Raw genomic sequence first — 19,116 nt, forward strand, 5'->3', positions numbered from 1 at the left:
GGTGTTGTCTTTTGGATAGGATGTAAAAGTGAGGTCCCAACCACATGTCATCCTTACAGGTCTGTGGCAGTTTTTGCAACAGTAGTAGAATTAGCACCCATGTTCCCACACGGAGAAACCTGCAGCAAGGAGAAAAACTCCAAAAGCACTTCAGCCCAGGGAAAAGTTTTCCTCCCAAGCCTGCCCCCAAACTGCAAGTTTCCCTTAGAGGAAAGAGCCATGTGTGGAAGGCTGTTAAAGAGTTTCTGCACTCCACACCAGAGCTAGCTGTTTCCATGGTGAGTGAAGTGATTCCTATATCTCTCTTACTCATTTCAGAGAGGAGTTGCAATGCTCAATTATTTTAAAATGCTTTGAAATCTTCAGTTGAAAGGTGCTATAGATGTGACAACTCTTATTTTTAGTGGACTGAATTCTATAGTCCTCAACCAGGCAAATCACCCATTAACTTCAACAGGAGCTTCACATGAGAAAAAACTGCAGGATTGGACACTTCATATTTTACATAGAGCTCTGTGTAAGCTCGAAAGCTTGTCTCTCTCACCAACAGAAGTTGGTCCAATAAAATATATTACCTCATCCACCTTGTCTCTCTAATGCTCTGGGATTAACACAACTACAACAACACTGCAAAACACTAATATAAAGTATCAGATTTATTACAAAAGAGAAAAGATTATTTTAAATCACAACAGTAATCATAGATAACTGATTAATATTCTCAGCAGAGTCTTGTTAATTTGAGCATATAAAGGGTTAGTCATGCAAGACTCGTTCAATCCATGAAAAGTGCTTAATGTAAAAGCACTTCACAAGATTTGCCAAGTTATGAGTAATGTTTAAATATTTTAAAACCTTCATTATCAGCAGATCTTGTAAAAACCTCAAGTCTCCCAACAATCATACACTGGCTTATCATTCTTGGTTGGTTTGGGGGCTGGAGGGGGATGTTGAATACTAATTAACATTAAATTTAGCTGTAAAACTGGATAAAAGCAAGACCACAATGAAAACCAAGTTCTGACTCTACGTTGCTGAGCTTTTCTGCTTGTGGTTCTGCCACAGACTTGCTGTGTGATCTTGGGTAAGTCACGCATAGCTCTGTGCCTCAGTTTCCCTTTTGTTAAAATAGGGATGGTAATAGTTCACAGAGGTGATGTGAGGTTAATTCATTAATATTTGAGAGGTGCTTACATGCTAAAGGATTCATACCATAGGAAAAAAGTAAATACATAATTATTGTATTGCAACACAGTTACTTGGAGAGATTTTGTAACCATTTTCTTGGTGCTGTTGGTCTATTTACAGCCCATATAAGGTACAGATGTGATAATGGAAAAATAAAATCTGAAAAATGTTTTCCTGATCTGGAGGCAAGCAGGGACCTGATCCCTGTTGCTAGCTAAGGGCATCCTATTTGCTGAAGCAATTAGTTTCACCAACTACTTCAGGGCTGTGCTCTCCGCTCATTGGAGAAGCCTGTCACATAGTAGGTTGCCATGCAGTGATTTTCTGGAAAGTACTCAAGAATAAAAAAAATCCAAGTCTAACATGTAAGATGCAAATCTCCCACTTTTATAAGAATTTATTTCTTGAGATGCCAAATGATCCAGTAATATTCTGAATACAGCAATAAAAAAAACCACTAAACCAAATGGTGCTCTCTCTTTTTTTTTTGGAGATTCAGGTCCACGATTTTACTTTGGGGAGATGAGTGTGTCTGTATACATAGGTACACATGCAGAGAGAATTCATAAGAAATCTATTAAAGACAATGGCGTCACTACAAATATACACAGAGTAAGGGAAAGCAAAATCTGACCCATATGCATCTACGCACAAAGGAATCTCAGCAACATTTTTTAAATTGGTCTTCTAGATATTTCCTTAGCATTATCTCTGACAGATAAATCAGCTTTTAACAGTGGTTCTCAACATTTTCCATATCGTGGCTCTATGTTACAATGGAAAAGAGTTTCAGGACTCCTCTCCCATCTAGACATAAGGGAAGACAAGTGGTCATGCAACCCTGATATGTATCTGTTACCCTCAGGTTAAGAACCTATGGCTTAAAGAACATATCATATTTTAATTAGAGAGAAAAAATAGTACAGTGTATTTTGGACATAGCAATCCACTCCATACCTTCCATTTACCACAGAAGTTTACTAAAAAGATCATGAAATGGAAGAAGTTATATAGCACATTTTTTATTTAGTGCACAAAATCTTACTGGTCTGGACATTTGAGCTCTTATATTACTGTCAATAAAGCACAGTAAAGAGACCAAACATAACTATGAGCAATGATAAAACTTTTTTACAAACCATTTTAATTGTCAGACATTCTTTTCTCAGCAGCCACTATTATGCTACTCTCCTGCACCTTCAACTCCTCCTTCCAGCGCAGAGAATTCTGAGAGATACTTGAGGTGTTATTAAATCAGTGACTGATAGGCTCTTGAAGATTTTACTCTCATTGGAAGCCAAATTTGAAAGCATATCTGCTAAAATTAAGCAACCTAGAAATTCAAGTGTAGATCAAAGAACTACAGGCAGATGTTCTGGATTCAAAACCTCCCCCATTGTTGTTACTTCCCTTGGATATGTATATATGTGCCTTGTGATTTCTATTCCTTACATCTGACGAAGTGGGTTACAGTCCACGAAACCTTATGCCTACAGAAATTAAATTTGTTAGTCTTTAAAGTGCTACAGAACTCTCATTGTTTTTGCTGTATACAGACTAACACAGCTACCCCTCTGGAAATAGTTAAAAAGCTGAATTAACGTCAGCAAAGTCTTTAGGGTTAGCTACTTGCTTCTCCCCTACAGGGGAAGCCTGGATATTTGTACTAACACCCTGCCTCTGTTGTGTCTTTCTTTCTGGACTGCCCCAAATCAACAGTTTTCTTCTTCTAAGACAATGTTCACCGGAGAGCAAAAGGCTTCCTGTGGATAGCTAATGGAATCCACCTGTGGCTAAGTAAGCCTTTTCCAACTATTGTCATCAAGAGAGAGTGCAGCATGAATTTCCCCTTGAGCCATGGAGGAGGATGTTATGAAATAAAAGGCAGAAGCCTGAGTTCCATGGAGCTGGTCCTGTGAAGCTTTAGGTTCATGAACCGTGTTTCGATTCCAGTGATGCCAATTCATAGCAACCAATATAGTGTCTGTAGCAAGAACCCACAGTCAACATTCCACACTCCTGAGAGAGATAATCGCTTAAGTAAAGTTAAATCTGTAACCATCACAGAACATAAACCACAAAAGAATCACATGGCAGACCAAGTTTCTTAATTCAAACATTTTCCATCTTGCTGTGAGGCCTTTGTGTTGATACAGGATATGATCAAACCCATTAACACTCCGCATGAAAAGCTCATGGACTCACCTGTCCAAGATCTAAAGTGACATTGACTTCATTATACTTTAAGCCTAAAGAGAGAGGAGGACTTTGCCACCAGCGTTCAGTTCCATCAATAGCATTGGTTATTGGGTGAGCTTTACTGGGATCAGCTGCATTGCAATAGTCACAAAACTGTCCCTGAAAGACAACAAAACAAAAGATGTATGCTCAGTTTGATCTGAGTGAGAATCGGACACATCTTTCCCATAAATTATGAAGGATGGATTCTACTGCTAACTATGATACTTAGCAAGAGCTTTGATTGGGTGTGTTGTAAGACTTTGTTTCACTTTTGCATGGTGTATTTCTGGGTGTTTGTAAAGATATTTACCTAATAATTAAAGTGGACTGCATAATTAAAACATCATAAGAATTAATTATCTTATATACTAAACTACCATTAAAACAAACCTCTTTCCAAAGAAACTACAGTACGTTTTAGTGAAATTATCAAGACTCACTTTTGCTATGATATTAAGATATGCACACACGTCCCAATTCAGGAATGCACTTAAGCATATGTGAAGTCCATTTTTATTCAAGAAAGCACTTAGGCCCAGACGCTCCAGGGTTTTTAGTTGCCTAACTCCTATTGAAATCAAACCCTCATTTAATTTTAAGCACATACTCAAATCCTACATTTTTGCATAGAGTCTGTCATTATGTTTGTAATATTGTAATCCATTCACTGGAGCCAAAACTTTCAAGGGATTGCTTACTGGATTCTGCACTTGGACTTCTGAGTTAGCTGATAACAGGTTGAAGTTATAGATATCTGCCTAATGACTAAAAAGTGACAGATTGTAAAGAATACAAGTTATGCCAGTGATACCATGGTCTACAGTATTTTGGGGGTCTCCATTTTCATTTTAGTAGCAGATGACAAGAGTAGAGCAGGGCTGGTTTTAAATGAAAGAAACAGTCTTTATTAAAAACCAATAAACAACATGCACAAACTGATAAAAGGTAAAACAAAACAAAGGAAGCAAAATGTAACGCTAACATACAAAACACACCAAGGAATAGCTGAGACAACACCTTTCCTTTCATAATCTCCTTCCCTCTAAAAAACAAAACAAACAAAAAAGAAAAAAGAAAAAACCCACCTCTGATGGGAAGTTATATGTTCTCAATAGCTAAAATGACCTATTTTTAACTTCCATCTTGCCCCAATTCATTCTTCTGAGAACTGGGAAAGAGGTCCTGTTTATAAAAATACCAAGACTCCTCCCCATTTCCCAGCATGCTCCAGGAGCAGAGTAATCTGCATTTCAAAATAGTCAGCTCTCTACTGGGATTCAGTTTCACAGCCCGCATTATTACAAGGATACTGGCCCTTCCACTCCTCTCAAATGAACACCTCCAGCAATGTGTAAGTAAGTAGACCCCTGTTAACATGCTATTTCTTTTTATCTACGGCACCTATATGGCCCTCATTACCATAGTATCTAAACATCTCATCATTTTAAAAATGTGTTTAATCCTCACAACACCCTTGTGAGGAAGGGAAATACTAACATCCCCATTTTACAGATAGGGAATGGAAGCACAGAGAGTCATAGAATTTAAGGCCACAAGGGACCACCAGATCATCTAGTCCAGTGGTCCCCAAAATTATTGGGTCTGCGCCTCCCCAGGAGCTGGGATCCGGAGCTGCAGCCCAGGCCGGGAGCAGAGCCATGGCCGGGGCCAGAGTGGGACCAGGGCCAGGGCCAGAAGCGCAGCGGTGGCTAGGGCCCGGAAATGTGGCAGTGGCCAGGGAGAAGCATAGCCACGGCTGTGGCCCACATCCAAGAGCATGGCTGGGGCACCAGAGCACAGCCAAGGCCATGGCCGGGAGCAGGAGTGGATCTGGGAGCTAGGGGCCGAGGCCAGGGCCGAACTGAGGGCTGGCCAAGGCCCTGTCACACACACCTCCCACCCCCAAATGTTCTTCTGCACCTCCCTAGAGGAGCGTGTTCCACAGTTGGAAGACCATTGATCTAGTCTGACTTCCTGTGTATCACCAGTCACCAACACCCACATACTAAACCCAGAGAGAGAGTAGGGTGGATTAAAAAAAAAAAAAAAAGTTATTTTAAAATAAAAAAAATTCAGATAATTTAAATCAGATTTTTAAAATTTAAATATGCATTTATTTATAAAAATAAATATATTCAGAATTAAATTTTAAATTATGACAACCTATGTTAAGGCTTAAACTCATAATTTATTAAAATCATTTAAATTAAATAAAAAAATAATATTAAGCAGTACGTTTTTGCTGCCAAGTTTTAAAGAAAGTCAGATTATTGAACTGGTGGAAATCACTGCCTAAGCATCTGGAATCAGAGTTTGTTGAAATGCTAACCCTTCTTAAGAATAGTGAATCCCAGAGACAGATTCCTCTGCCATACTTTGAGCTTGAGTACACTGTTACTAAGGGCTTGTCTATAATTAGGAACTTACAGCGGCACAGCTGTACCGATACAGCTGTGCCACTGTAAAAGCACTTGTGTGGCTGTGTTATGCTGACGGGAAAGAGCTCTCCCATCGACATAATAAAACCACCTAAATGAGCAGCGGTAGCTGTCTGCGGAGAGTATCTCCCACCAACATAGCGCTGTACACACAAGTGCTTATGCTAACAAAATTTATGTTGCTCAAGGGGGTGTTTTTTTCACAGATTCAGTTCCACTACTGGTAACACTGGTTCAGTTCCACCATTGGCATCATTTGGGAGCCCTCATCTACACTAGCCAGTGGCTAGTACCAGCATTTTAAGCACTGTTTTAATTAGTTTTCCTTTGCACAGGATTAGATGGCATAGTATGCAGAACACAGGCAGCAGCTGGCCTACCATAAGGTTCCTAACGTTGGTAACACTAGGCTTGGTCTACACTAGCAACGTATGTTGGTATAACTATGTCACTCAGGAGTGTGGGAAATCCACATTCCTGAGCACTGTAGTTCTACCAACCTAAGTCCCAGTGTAGACTGCTCTATGTCAACAGGAGAGCTTCTCCCATTGACCTCTCAGGGAGGTGGGGTACCTACACTGACAGGAGAAACCCTCCTATGAGCATAGATAGCATCTTCACTGAAGTGCTACAGCAGCACTATAGACAAGGGTAGACGTCCTGAAAGAGGTAAACCGGCATTAACAAGAGTAGGAAATGTAGCAAAAACTGGCATAAACAAGGCCTAAAGTGGACAGTAACTTATACTCAGAATTTCCCCTCAAGTTCTTTCCGTGTCAAACAGTCAAATATGTTTTTGTGCTGAATCACAGTCTTTTGACAAAATGCACCCCAAGACTAATACAAAGAACATGAAATCTGGAGAAATGCCTTTTAGGACAATTAGAGTATCCCAGTGAATCCTCAGTTATTGACAGAGGCTTCTATCCAGCACTTTAAATATATAATTAAAACCAAGTTCTGAAGATCCTCTGTGTCTCTCTGATAATATCATGTAAAGCCTATTGTACTGTAAAGGAACAATAATGAATACCCTTTAGAAAATCTAATCGGCTTCTAATTTAACTGCTAGTGGGATTAGCGAAGCTATATTTTTTTCCTTCATAAAACTATATTCTACAACCCAAATAATGTTGAATAGTTAATATTAATAAAATCAATTTCCAAAGGTTTATCTCCCCATCATATTCTACTCCAGTAATGTTATTTTTTTTATCTACCCTACCTGCCAGCTCTTCATTTTTTCCCCCTCATTCATGTGTCAGTTTATCATTTCGCCTCTTAATTCTGTTATATTTCATTTTCCAAACACTTCATTTATATTTTACCTGGGGATCCTTTTATCCAGGACTGTTATACAGGCTTTTAAAGATTTTTTTTTAATTACTACACATAATTTGGCTGCAAAACTAAGTACAAAAAACTTCACAAAGCAAAAAAGGACAGATGAGGATATATAAATAACTCTCTCTCACTACACACACACAATCAATATTTCCCCCTTGTGTGTCCTTTCAGTTACATTTTTTTGATTCCCACAAAATAAATACATATTCTGGCAATTTCATATAGATTGTAGGATATCTACAGAGCCAACATGAAAATAAAACAAAAACCTACAATCACATCTGTACAGATCAACTCTGTATGACTTTAGACCCAAATCCCTTACAGCGATAAACTAGCACAGACCCTTTGCCTTGCACAAGTTTTTGCAGAACCTGGACCTTTGTCATGAAAAAAAATAAGATTTTTTTAAGGAAGGCTTGTATTCTGCACACTGTGAACCTTACATACAGAGCACAATTTATTTCAATCTAAGTAACAGGGAATGACTACTATCAATACTTATGTATCTATCATTCTAATGATTTTCTAAGGACTTGACTACGCTAAACTTCTTTGGGAAATTTCCCACCATTGCACTAGAACTAGGGTAACTCCACTGATGATAGCAAAGATGAGAGCACTAGTGAAGACAAGGCACTCGTGCATGTTCACCAGTGTTTTTACTATGTCATCTAGACCTGCTCTATTCAGGGATAGTTGACACAGTCGTAAAAACACCAATGTCATCATGTCCATTTTTCTGCCCCCACCTTTGCTACCACAGAGGAAGCTGCCCTAGTGCCATGGCTAGAGATTTCCCAAAGAAGTCTATGCAAACACAACCTAAGGCACCTATCATGGTATCTAAGGACTGTGAACATGTATAGGGTTCATTGTATGTGTAGAGATTATAATAAAAGCAGTCTGTTAGCGTTGTCAATACCAGAATATTCTGTACCTGCCATCAGTAAAGGGTGCAGCTGCACAATACAAAAAACTGGTTAGCACTCATGACACAAGGCTAAGTTTGTCACTATTTCAAAAAGACTTGTTCCAAGATTCAATGTCATGTTGAAAATGATTTAGTTCTGTCTACACTAGCATTTAAACCATTGTCAACACCAGTGAAGCACTGCGTTTCTGACAAGTACTGAACACAAGAAATGACTAGTCTGAGTTTGTGTCAGTCAATGCTGTGCTTGTCAGGTTGGGTCAGAGGTTAACTCTTGAGGTTAACTCTCAAGGGTCATTTAGAAAGAAGACTTGGCTAAATCCCCATATACACAGACTAATGAACTTTGTCCAGGGAATATGTGATAACATGATGATCCTTCAATCATGCTAGAATCTGGCTTGGTTTTACTTATGTGCAAAGGATCAAGGTAAACCAGGGTGCTACTGTAAACTCAGGCTGTGCATTAATGTAGTGTGCCAGTGTAAACACAACTTGTCATACTTCACTAAGGAGCAGTGTTACAACTTTCTATCATAAGCAGAAAGAACAAGGTATAATAGTGACCATAAATCAATACCCTAAGACCCTGTCTGCACCATGGTGGCAACCATGTTTGCATATGTTTGTTGCTAGTAGGGTTTTCCTGGTCAGTATAGACAGGAATTTGCTTTCTGTTACAACATTATTAGTTACCCTAGGTCAGTGTCTCTCAAATAGTGCGGACTGAGTTGAAGGGTTCCGCGAAAAAGCGGAACTGCGCCGCCGAAATTAAGAGAAATCGCGCGCCGCCGAACAGCTGGCAGCGCACCACCGAAAACCACTTAGAGAGCGTGCTGCCGAAAAGGGGAAAAATTCCTGGACTTGTCGGCGGAGGGTATGACATGGCCGCGCAAGGGTTCCGCGGTGAAATATAATTGAGAAACACTGCCCTAGGTAGTCTACACATGGTTTTATAATACTATTGAAGCATGAGTCTTTAAAAAAAAAAATCCATGTCCACACTGGTCATGCCAGAACTATGCCGCAACAGCCATGTTTTAACGCAGTTCTTGCTAGTGTAGTTTCAAAGTTTCAAACTATACTATGGTAAGAGCCTTAAAGTAAAGATGAGAGTGAACAGAAAACTGATTTAGGAACATAAAATACATGTGTTGGGAGGAGGGTTATTTTAAACAAACTGCAGCACTTGAAGATCTGAACTCAAGATTTAATAATTTTTCCGACACATAATTCAAAGAATGATCCTGCAACAGCTGGAGTTTCAGTTATTTAAAGTACATTCCACAGGCCTGCCAACAAGACAGTGAGCAAGAAACGAAGGAAAATAAATTGTTGGACAAAGCATTCTCCCTTACTTCCCACTGGCAATATCTACAGGCATTCCACACTGAAGCCTGTCTGGTAGACTGCACGTGTCTCGATTCCAAGAGACTGAGCCTCGAGATATTGTTTGATTTTGGCTGGAATTCATCACCAGTGAAGGTGTTCATTTGCTAGTGATTTCATTATCCTCGTCTCCTGCAGTTCTCCCAAGTGTGCAGAATGGTGATCTCCATCTGAAAACTGAAGCTGCAACAAGCAATCTATGGAAGTATACCAATGTGCAAAATTTGCACCCAATGAAGATAAAGGTCCTCTCTGCACTACAGAAAGGAACCAAGTTGCAAGACTTGGTTACACCATAATAATATCTGACAGTTATGTGCCCCGCAGCACAACAGGTATGCTACCAAATGCTAATTCACATCTGCACATTACTATTATCAGCCAACCCCAGACATGCCATTTATTTTGAATCACTAAAGTGTATAACATTGCTCTGGATCTGTTCACTGAAAATCATCCTAATTAAGTGACTGGCCCACTTACCAATATGCTGATTAAGGGAAATACTGTGGATTGGACTGTGGATTGGACATTGACTCACCCATGTCAAGTAGCTGAGTTGGGTGGAGGGGCCTTACTCCAGTGGAAATGCCCAGGAGGAATGCTGGATGATTAACTCACACAAAATTCTTTCTGGAGCTCCCTCGGAATGCAAACTCCAGTAAAATGTATACCACTCATTGAAAGTGGACACTAAGGGTGCCAAGCTAGCTCCAGAGAGGGAAGCTGGGCCATTCTGTTCCTCCTCATCCTCTTTGGGGAGGCTAGTGATGGCACTAGCATACAGCAGTGACTCCACGCCCCAACAACTTTTTGGTTACCCCATGAGTGAGGGCATAAGAGAGGGACAAGTGCCTTGCACCCCATCCCCTTGCACTTATGAACTTGTGCAGGGCCAGCCACAATCTTGTCCTGTGCATACCTCAATAGTAAGGCACAATGGAGCGAGTTAAAGTGCAGAGTGTCTCCTTAACTTGGAATTTCCTTCCTATTGTCGATATCATCCTTAACCTTACCTAAAAGAGTGTGATTCTCTCTCTCTGAGTATTAAGACACAGCACAAAATGTGAGTGTGTGGTTTGTCCATTTTTGCAAGTCTAAGTGCAAAGATAGACTCTCTTCCCTTACTTAAAGTGTATTTGAACTTGAGAGGTGGAGCAGTTTGATAATATGCACACTGTGCTGTTATCACATTTTCTATGGCTGGATTTCCCTGTCCTTTTGAAAGAATTTCTAACCCTCTTGCACCACAACAACTGCTGGTAAACTACAGAAGTATTCATGTTATGTGTCTCAATAGGGCTTTGTTGAAAACTGGAGAGAGACACTGCTGTATCCACGCTTATACAAATACTGTAAGAAGCACAACATGTTTTCTTGTGCCAGGGCTGAACCAACAGTAATTCTTCCAGGAATTTGGATCAGGCACAAACTACAACTGGCCTCTAACCTAGGACCTGTAAGGTAAATATTTAACAAGGGGAACTCTCCTTCTCTCTGTCCTCTCCCTACATACAGTAAAACCTCATTAATTCACACTTACAAGTATCAGTACATAAAAAGACAAAAGACAAGAAAGCAAGGATACTACAACACAGAATTAACTTTGTTTACTTATTTGACTTTGTTTATTTGTAGTTTATATTTAATGATTTCTAATACTTCATAGAATGTTACTATTGTCACTACAGTATTCTGCTATTAAAGCACTGCTGAGAAATAGAGATTGCTGTATTTTCTGTTCAAATTCTGTGTGTTAATGAAGTGTGAAACAGCAAGGTTCAGCTGGATACGTAAGGGAGAAGGGATAACCTTATGATTAAAGCACAGAACTAAGAGCCAAGCTATTCCTGCCTGTCACAAACTTCTTCTGTGACCTGGTCTGGTCACTTAATCTGAGTCCTGGTTTTCCCATCTGTAAAACAGAATGTTGTGTAAAGTTTGTTAGTATTAATAAAGCACTTTGAGATTTTCTGATGGAAGACATTATAGAAATACAAAGTAAACAGAATAGATAGTGTGGTGTGGGAGAAAGACACTAATGACATGAGTTAGGGATAGCAAACTACTCATGATCTGTCCCCTGCAAAAAACTATGGAGAGAAACTCCCCCAAATAGGAATGATTCTTGAAATCGGGTTTTGAAGTTTATTTGGATGTTAAGACATATGAACACCCCATAAAACTGACACAACACAACCTGCTCTTCAAATTCCTGTAAAAGTGACTTGCCTAGTCTTTGTATCAATTGTAGTCACAAGTCTGAGCCCATAATTCTGCAACAGCCTTTCTATTTGAAATTCTGTTTTGACCCTCTTCTCTCTCCCTCACTCCTATCCAGAAACAATTCCTTTGAAAGATCTAGAGAATGTTTGTCAAGCTATATTCTACATCTCCCCTGTAGTAATGTACTGCCAGAGCGGATACTGCATGTCCATTGCATTTCACAGTGGTTAATGTTTCCTCATGCTCCTGACAGACAAGTTCACACAAGTTTCTGCCAAACCACCCGGGGAAAGCATATTTCCATTAACGCACCTCAGGGAATTTTGCTTTCTGTTTTTCTTTTTGTGGTTGTCATAAGGTGCACCTAGGTCTCACGGTAGGTCAGATCAGCAGCTGCAGCTTTATCATTATCCTTTCTTACAATCTCTCCCCTCACCTGCTCTTCTCAGAGAGAAAAAACCCTGACCCCACCAGGAATCTTTGGCATCATCCCACAGGCAGTTCAAGGGGTAGATTATGAGGCTCAGGATGCAGTACTTGTAAAAACCAGAATATATGTTGGGTCTTCTTAATGCCATTTAAAAAGGCACTTCCCTCTCCACAGTCCAGAGAGCCCTTCCTGATGCAGCAGTTATTATTACACACCCCTGCCAGCACCGAAGAACTGGGGATGGGAACAAGCATTAAAGCCCTTAAGGCATCTGACCTACTCTGCCCAACTGTCAATTCTTCAGGGAGGGCTAGGGAGAGCAAGGTGATGCTGCACCACTAACTCCTGCCCCAAACAGTTTTCCAGGCTGGTGGAGTGGGGCAGATTGCTTTCTAAACTGTATTAAGGAAAAACTGAGTATGTGGGATTGGGCAGCTGGGCTCCTTCCCTCAGCACTGAGGAAACTAGGATCCAGAGGTTACCCGGCTGCAAATCTGTCAGGTCTTCAACCACCAAAGCAAGAGTGTGCCTGGGGAGGGCTGAGGGAAAGCATGCACAGCTACAGGAACATGTGCCCGTCTTCTCCCGCTCCCTACGTTTTCCCTACAATCAGTAACAGGTCACTTGGTCCTGGCTTGTCTTCCCGCCCCACCACACAACCTGAGCCACTTACAAATATTCCGGGCAACATGGCTTAAAGGAACCCCCAGCATCAGTTAGTTTCTCACTGGAGATTATTAGTCTTTAACAAGAGGTCAAAGGAAATTACACGGCTACAAGGGGAGGCTACAAAGGCGCTGCTCCCCGAGGACAGAGGCTGTGCAGCGGAGGTTTCACTGCCCTGATAAGTCTTGCCTATTACCTAGGGAAGGGCCCACACCCCCGACCCCCCCAGCACCGCCGGCTTTGAGGGAAGTGGGCTTCCACGAGATCTCTGCCAGGCGGGTCCAGCTGGGCTTTTAACCCTAAACTAACCTGGCCCTTGAGATCAGCCCCCCAAACACTTCCCTCCCCAAAGCCGCCTCCCCACGCACACTCTCTCCCTCTGGGGGGAGGAGAGGGGCCGAGAGGAGTGGCTGGCCGCGCCGTCCGGGGCATGAACGAGGCTGAGCCCCGCGCGGCCCGGCTCGGGAGCGCACCTGTCCCCCTTTCCCCAGGGCGGGCAGCCCGGGCCTCACGCTAAGCCGCGGCAGCCGGACGAGGTACCTGGATGGTGTGCCCCGCCGAGGAGGCGGCCGGTCCTCCCACCAGCTTGCAGTACAGCTCCAGCCGGGGCCTGCCGCCGCCGCCCTCCTCCTGCTCCTCCTCCCCGCAGGTGGCCGTCGCCCAGATGCTGGCTGCCTCGGCCAGGTTGAAATAGGGCGGGTGGAGGCTGAGCCCGAGCGCTCCGGAGTCGGGCGGCCCCACCTGGGCGAGCCCGGGGCGCAGGGTGAGCAAGGGGGAGAAGAGCACCAAGAAGAGCCCGGCGCCCGGCCCCAGCGGAGAGGGAGCTGCGCGGCTCCTGCCCAGCCCAGCCGCTGCCATGCTCCGCGGGGTCCGTCCCCCGCAGCCCCTGGCTCCTGCCCGCGGATGTCCCGGCCCGGCCGCTGCTGCTAGGGGGCAGCCGGCGGCGAGAGGTTCCCTCTGCCCTGCCCGTGCCGTGGCTGTGCGGCCAGTCCGCGGGAGAGAACAACCCCCCCTGCTGCACAGAGCGAGACACGCAGGGCAGCTGACGCCGCAGGACTCCTGGATTCTAATGAGCGGTGAGACATGCAGGAAATATTTGGGTCCTGAGAACTAGGAGGCGAGGGGGGGGGGGGGGGGAGGCTGGGAGTTCTCTTGTGCTGGGCCAATAAATTGTGTCTCCTAACCAGAGATGGGGCCGGTGGGGAAATCTGGAGCACAATCCACAGAGTTTGGGAAGGGGAGGGGAGTTCTGGTTGGGTCCATTATAGAGGCAGGCCCAAATCGCAAAACTCACACCCAGATCTGGATCCAAATCTAAACGTCTGCAAAGTGCCTGGGTGTTTAGCAGAAACGTTCTTCTTCAGCCCAGTGCAGAGATGGGCCTGAGTCACAAAGTTCAGATCCAGCTTTCTATTCCTTTTATTTCTTTATAAGAACATAAAAATGATCATAGTGGTTCAGACCAATGATCCATTTAGCCCAGTAGCCTGTCTTCCAACCATTGCCAATGCCAGATGCTTCAGGGAATGAACAGAACAGGGCAATTATCAAGTGATCCGTCCCTGGTTGTCCAGTCCCAGCTTTTGGCAGTCAGAGGTTTAGGGACACCCAAAGCATGGGGTTGCGTCCCTCACCACCTTGGCTAATAGCTATTGATGGATCTATCCTCCATGAACTTATCTAATTCTTCTACTCCTCATGAGTAAGGGTATCAAAAACCTATTTATCAAATGTATGCCACAAAACAGGGTTTTTTTAAGCTTTTCATAGTGCAGACTTTATCGTAATAGAGATTGTCGCATGGACATATACCAGTTCCATGCGTGATCCCCCCAGACTGGCTTCCTTTTCCCATCCACAATTACAGGGGCCGCCTACCACACCAATCCTCTAGCCTTCTCCAGTCCTCAAGGGCTCCGCAGCTTCTGCCATCACAGATCACCACTCTGCAGCACACAGAGGGTGCAAAGACTCCCTGCACAGGCTCTTTGCAGGTTGTTTCTGCTCATCCTTCATCCTGCAGGAATGATTCCCTGCTTTTCTGACCTTGCTGTGAGCATGTTTGAGGAATGGTTTGAGTAACACTGAAGTTTTTCATGGGAGCGAAAAAATATGTCATTATAAAAAGGCTCCACCACATTAGTAAAATTACCATGCTATATTTAATTTCAATTTAATTTAATTCTCTTTCTGACCCAAACAGAGCTAATTTTACAAATAACATTTGCAGGAGTCTAGCACAAACTTATGCTTAATCCATGATGTGTACATACTTAGAATACTTTAATAGTGATTCAAGAGGGGTTAAGTACTTCATAACTTTATGAGGGCTTTGCTACATGCCACACAGCACTAGCAAGGGAAATCCTCAGTACAAAGTATCAGGAAGCATCAGCCAACTGCGGATGGTTTTGGCTGCATGAGAACATCACCACTCGCATGTACCTTGGTCTTGTGCCATTGTAGCTGTTAGCACGAATGATGTCCAAAATACATTTGTGGGAGAGCACTTTCTCCTTTAGCACAGAAAAAGTTATCATTCATTAATGTAGGATGTCATGGGTTTAAATACAACAAGAGCTGATTTTCTTTTATCCACTGGTAATGCCAATTTCTCGAGTAATTTACAGGTTTCTTACCCCTAAAGAAAGAAGAGATTTATTTGTCTCAGGTGTTCATCATATACCAGCTCCTATGACACTACATGTGGTTCAACAGTTTTAGAGGTTTGGATCACAAAAGCTGTAGGAATATCAAGTATTATTGACATTTCTTTGTTCAGATGCTCCATCAAAGGAGATACTACTGCCAAAGTCTCCCAGAGGAGAGACATTATGTTATCTTAAAGGGCATCAGGTGGTCTTTTCAACTTTGTTGCTGCTGTTAGGGGGCTTGGCTTGTACCCATTGGTACAAATAAAGATCTAGAAGCATTGGACCTTGGTGGCCTTAACATGCATAGCCACCACCTAACAACAGCATCCTACTGTAGCTGCCTTGTATCAATTCGTATCCGGAGTTGGGAGGACGGTAGAAAGCATTGGAGCCAGGAAGTAAATAAAAATTAAAAACTGAATTTAATAAAAGCTGGACTAAGCTCGTATTTGGTGAAAAGTAAGTGATTGGGTGCTTCGAAGGAACCGCATCACAAAATTATTGAGAAGGATGTCAAATGAGAAGACCACAAAGAAACACCTAATTAAAATAATTACATAATCATCATAAACTCTCTTTGATGTGGGCAGTGCACTTTATCTATCAGTTTCTGTAAGATGTTGTCCCTACTGTACATGGTTTGGCATGCCAAGAAATAGTTTCTCCCTTTAACTGAGAAGTGTGTTTGATTACTTTGTCCTTCTGCATAAAAATTTCAGAGCAATTCATTTACTTTTTATTTTTTAGGATAACTTGCAGACTCCAATGGTAGGTTTGTTGATTTTAAAGACAAAAGGCTCTTTTATGTCAGAATCTGAAATTATTGTAAACAGCTGCTAAAGAAATAACTGACACTGTGTTACGTTTTTTACTATGACTAGAATAACGCTCTGCAAATCAATCTATCAAAAAACACAGACCATATTAAAGTTTGCATAGTATTGATCACATATATTTTGCTCCTGTGACTTAGGCATTAGGACTGTAGTGTGACGAGGGGCAGGGACAGCCTCCAGTGAAGCAGTAATTAAGTGGTGTAGTGTGGCTTGCCTAGATGGAAAAAAGTGTTAATTCTATATCTATTTTTTCCTTATTTGAGGTCTGATCCAAACCCCCGCTGAAGTCAATAGAGATGCTCCTGCTGACTTCATTTGGGCTTTGAATTGGCCTCTTTAATAAAAAAAGATAAATTCAGAACTTCATCATGCAAGGTTATACTGTACGGTAACAATTGTTTGTGTAATTGTGTAGTTTATCTTCCCTTCTCATCATGTCATGTTTGCAAATTTTCATTTATATGCTCCAGAAATGCAGATGACAGGCTGGCTGTTGGCAAAGCATGGTTACCAGGTCTAGGAAGTGTGAGGGGGTGTACAAACCCCACACTGGGAAACAGAGGGTTAAGGACAGGTCTGGTCACAGGAGACTCTGCCCAGCCCTGCCTGCTGAGCATGCTGTCAATGGTGATAGAGTTTAAATGGGCCCAGCACAGCAAAAGCAGGGTGGGTAGGGCAAAGGAGCAAATATGCAATGGTAGCTCCTGCAGGAATACAGTAGAATAATGGTTCTCAACCAGGGGTACATGTATCCCTGGGGATATGCAGAGGTCTTCTAGGGGGTACATCAACTCATACAGATATTTGCCTAGTTTTACAACAGGCTACATGAAAAGCACTAGCGAAGTCAGTATAAAATAAAATTTCATACACACAAGGACTTGTTTATATTGTTCTATATACTACACACTGAAATACAAGCACAATATTTATATTCCAATTGATTTATTTTATAATTATATGGTAAAAATGAGAAAATCAGCAATTTTTCAGTTATAGTGTGCTGTGACACTTTGTATTTTTATGTCTGATTTTGTAGGCAAGTACAGTAGAACCTCAGAGTTACGAACACCTCGGGCATGGAGGTAGTTCGTAACACTGAAATGTTCGTAACTCTGAATAAACATTATAGTTGTTCTTTCAAAAGTTTATAATTGAACATTGACTTAATACAACTTTGAAACTTTACTATGCAGAAGAAAAATGCTGCTTTCCTTTTTTTTTTTTAGTAGTTTACATTTAATACGGTACTGTATTTGCCTTTTTTTTTCTTCTTCTTTTTTTTTTTTTTTTGTCTCTGCTGCTGCCTGATTGCTTACATCCAGTTCCAAATGAGGTATGTGGTTGACTGGTCAGTTTGTAACTCTAGTGTTCATAACTCTGAGGTTCTACTGTAGCTTTTAAGTGAGGTGAAACTTGGGGATACACAGGAGAAATCAGATTCCTGAAAGGGGTACAGCAGCCTGGAAAGGTTGAAAGCCACTGATCTAAGGTACTTATTTGCTCGTTAGCATAGTGTCTGAGCACCTCACAAACTTTAATGTATTTCTCCTCACAATACCCCTTTGAGGTAGGGAAGTATTGTCATCTACATTTTACAGATGAAGGATTGACACACAGAGAGACTAAGTGACTTGCCCAAGGCCATGCAGAAGTCTGTAGTAGAGCAGGGAATTTGATCTTGATCTTTAAATTCCAGACCAGCACCCTAACCACTAGACCATTCTTCCTCCTCTTATCAATGCAAGAGTCTCATCAAAGAGAGTCTTCTAGAAGAACCACAACAACAGTTGTGTCAGTCTGGGCAGTTTTTTCCCCAGATGTTTCCCATCTTTCATTAATGTCATTTATTAACTCTAAATTATTCCAAGTGTAAAGTGCAGATATGAGGGCAGAACCTGACCCTTATAAATTAGCATTTTCCATCTATATTTCATTTGGAAAAGTTATATTTAAACAGGAAAAGGAAAAAGTAAGAGAAAGGAAATGTTCATGCTGCTCTTCTGTCTAGAAAGCACGTATTCATTATTGTCAAATTCTGTCCCCTGCCTGAGTCGCCAACCAAACATCTGGGGAAAAATAAAATGTTTAATCTCTTGTATTTCACGTCCTGTTTTTTCTCTGTTGCTGCCAATGTTCTCTCTTTGTCATCAAAGTCAGGAAAAGTAGCTATTTATGTACCCCCTGCCACTGCATTCTGAGCATTACCCCCACAGCACCATTTCTTCATAAACAATCTTTCTTAACAAGCCCCACCCTACCAGTGGTAGCATTAGTTTACATACGAATTCCACCAAGCTACATACTTCCTTCTCTGCAAGATTCTACTATGGTCTTTTTAAAAAAAAAACCCAAAAACTAGGAAGTGTGTTTTCTGCCATTTCTGGGTTCTGTTTCCAGAAAGCAGCAATAATCAGCATTTTGGTTAATTTTTTCCACAAAACTAGATTCTGCCTTATTTTTCTTTATCCTTTGCTCCAGTCTTACTATATACTCAAATTGTCCAGCTTTAAAGAAAAAAATTCTATCTATGATTAAATTAAGATGGGGCCAGATGGTATAAATTGTGAAGACTCCATAGCTATTAATAAAGCTATGCCAGTTTATACCAGCTGAGGATGTGGCCCACAGTGTTTCCCATAAATCAAACTGATTCCATTAAAGCATGTTAAGATCCATTTTTTTGAGTATGGGCAAATTGGTGATCTTAGAGGATAAGTCCTTATGGAAAAGTCCCAGAGAATTTAAGGAAGAATGATAACTTTGC

At 41.7% G+C, this 19,116-nt stretch overlaps 1 protein-coding gene across 1 annotated transcript in view; it reads right to left on the reverse strand.

Moving 5' to 3' along the window:
• Nucleotides 1-13,882, reverse strand: part of LAMA3 (laminin subunit alpha 3) — a 164,520-nt gene extending 150,638 nt beyond the window's left edge. The window contains exons 1-2 of the mRNA XM_067546559.1: nucleotides 13,400-13,882; nucleotides 3,394-3,546 (exon numbers count right to left, since the gene is read on the reverse strand). Coding sequence (XP_067402660.1) covers nucleotides 3,394-3,546; nucleotides 13,400-13,717 — 471 coding nt within the window. The 5' untranslated portion in view covers nucleotides 13,718-13,882. The remainder of the gene's footprint in view (nucleotides 1-3,393; nucleotides 3,547-13,399) is intronic.
• Between the last annotated feature and the right edge of the window lie 5,234 nt (nucleotides 13,883-19,116).

The sequence above is a fragment of the Emydura macquarii genome, unplaced genomic scaffold (genome assembly GCF_026122565.2).
Source record: "Emydura macquarii macquarii isolate MOO-44397 ecotype Brisbane River unplaced genomic scaffold, CSIRO-AGI_Emac_v2 contig_212, whole genome shotgun sequence".
NCBI classification, from domain to species: domain Eukaryota; kingdom Metazoa; phylum Chordata; order Testudines; family Chelidae; genus Emydura; species Emydura macquarii.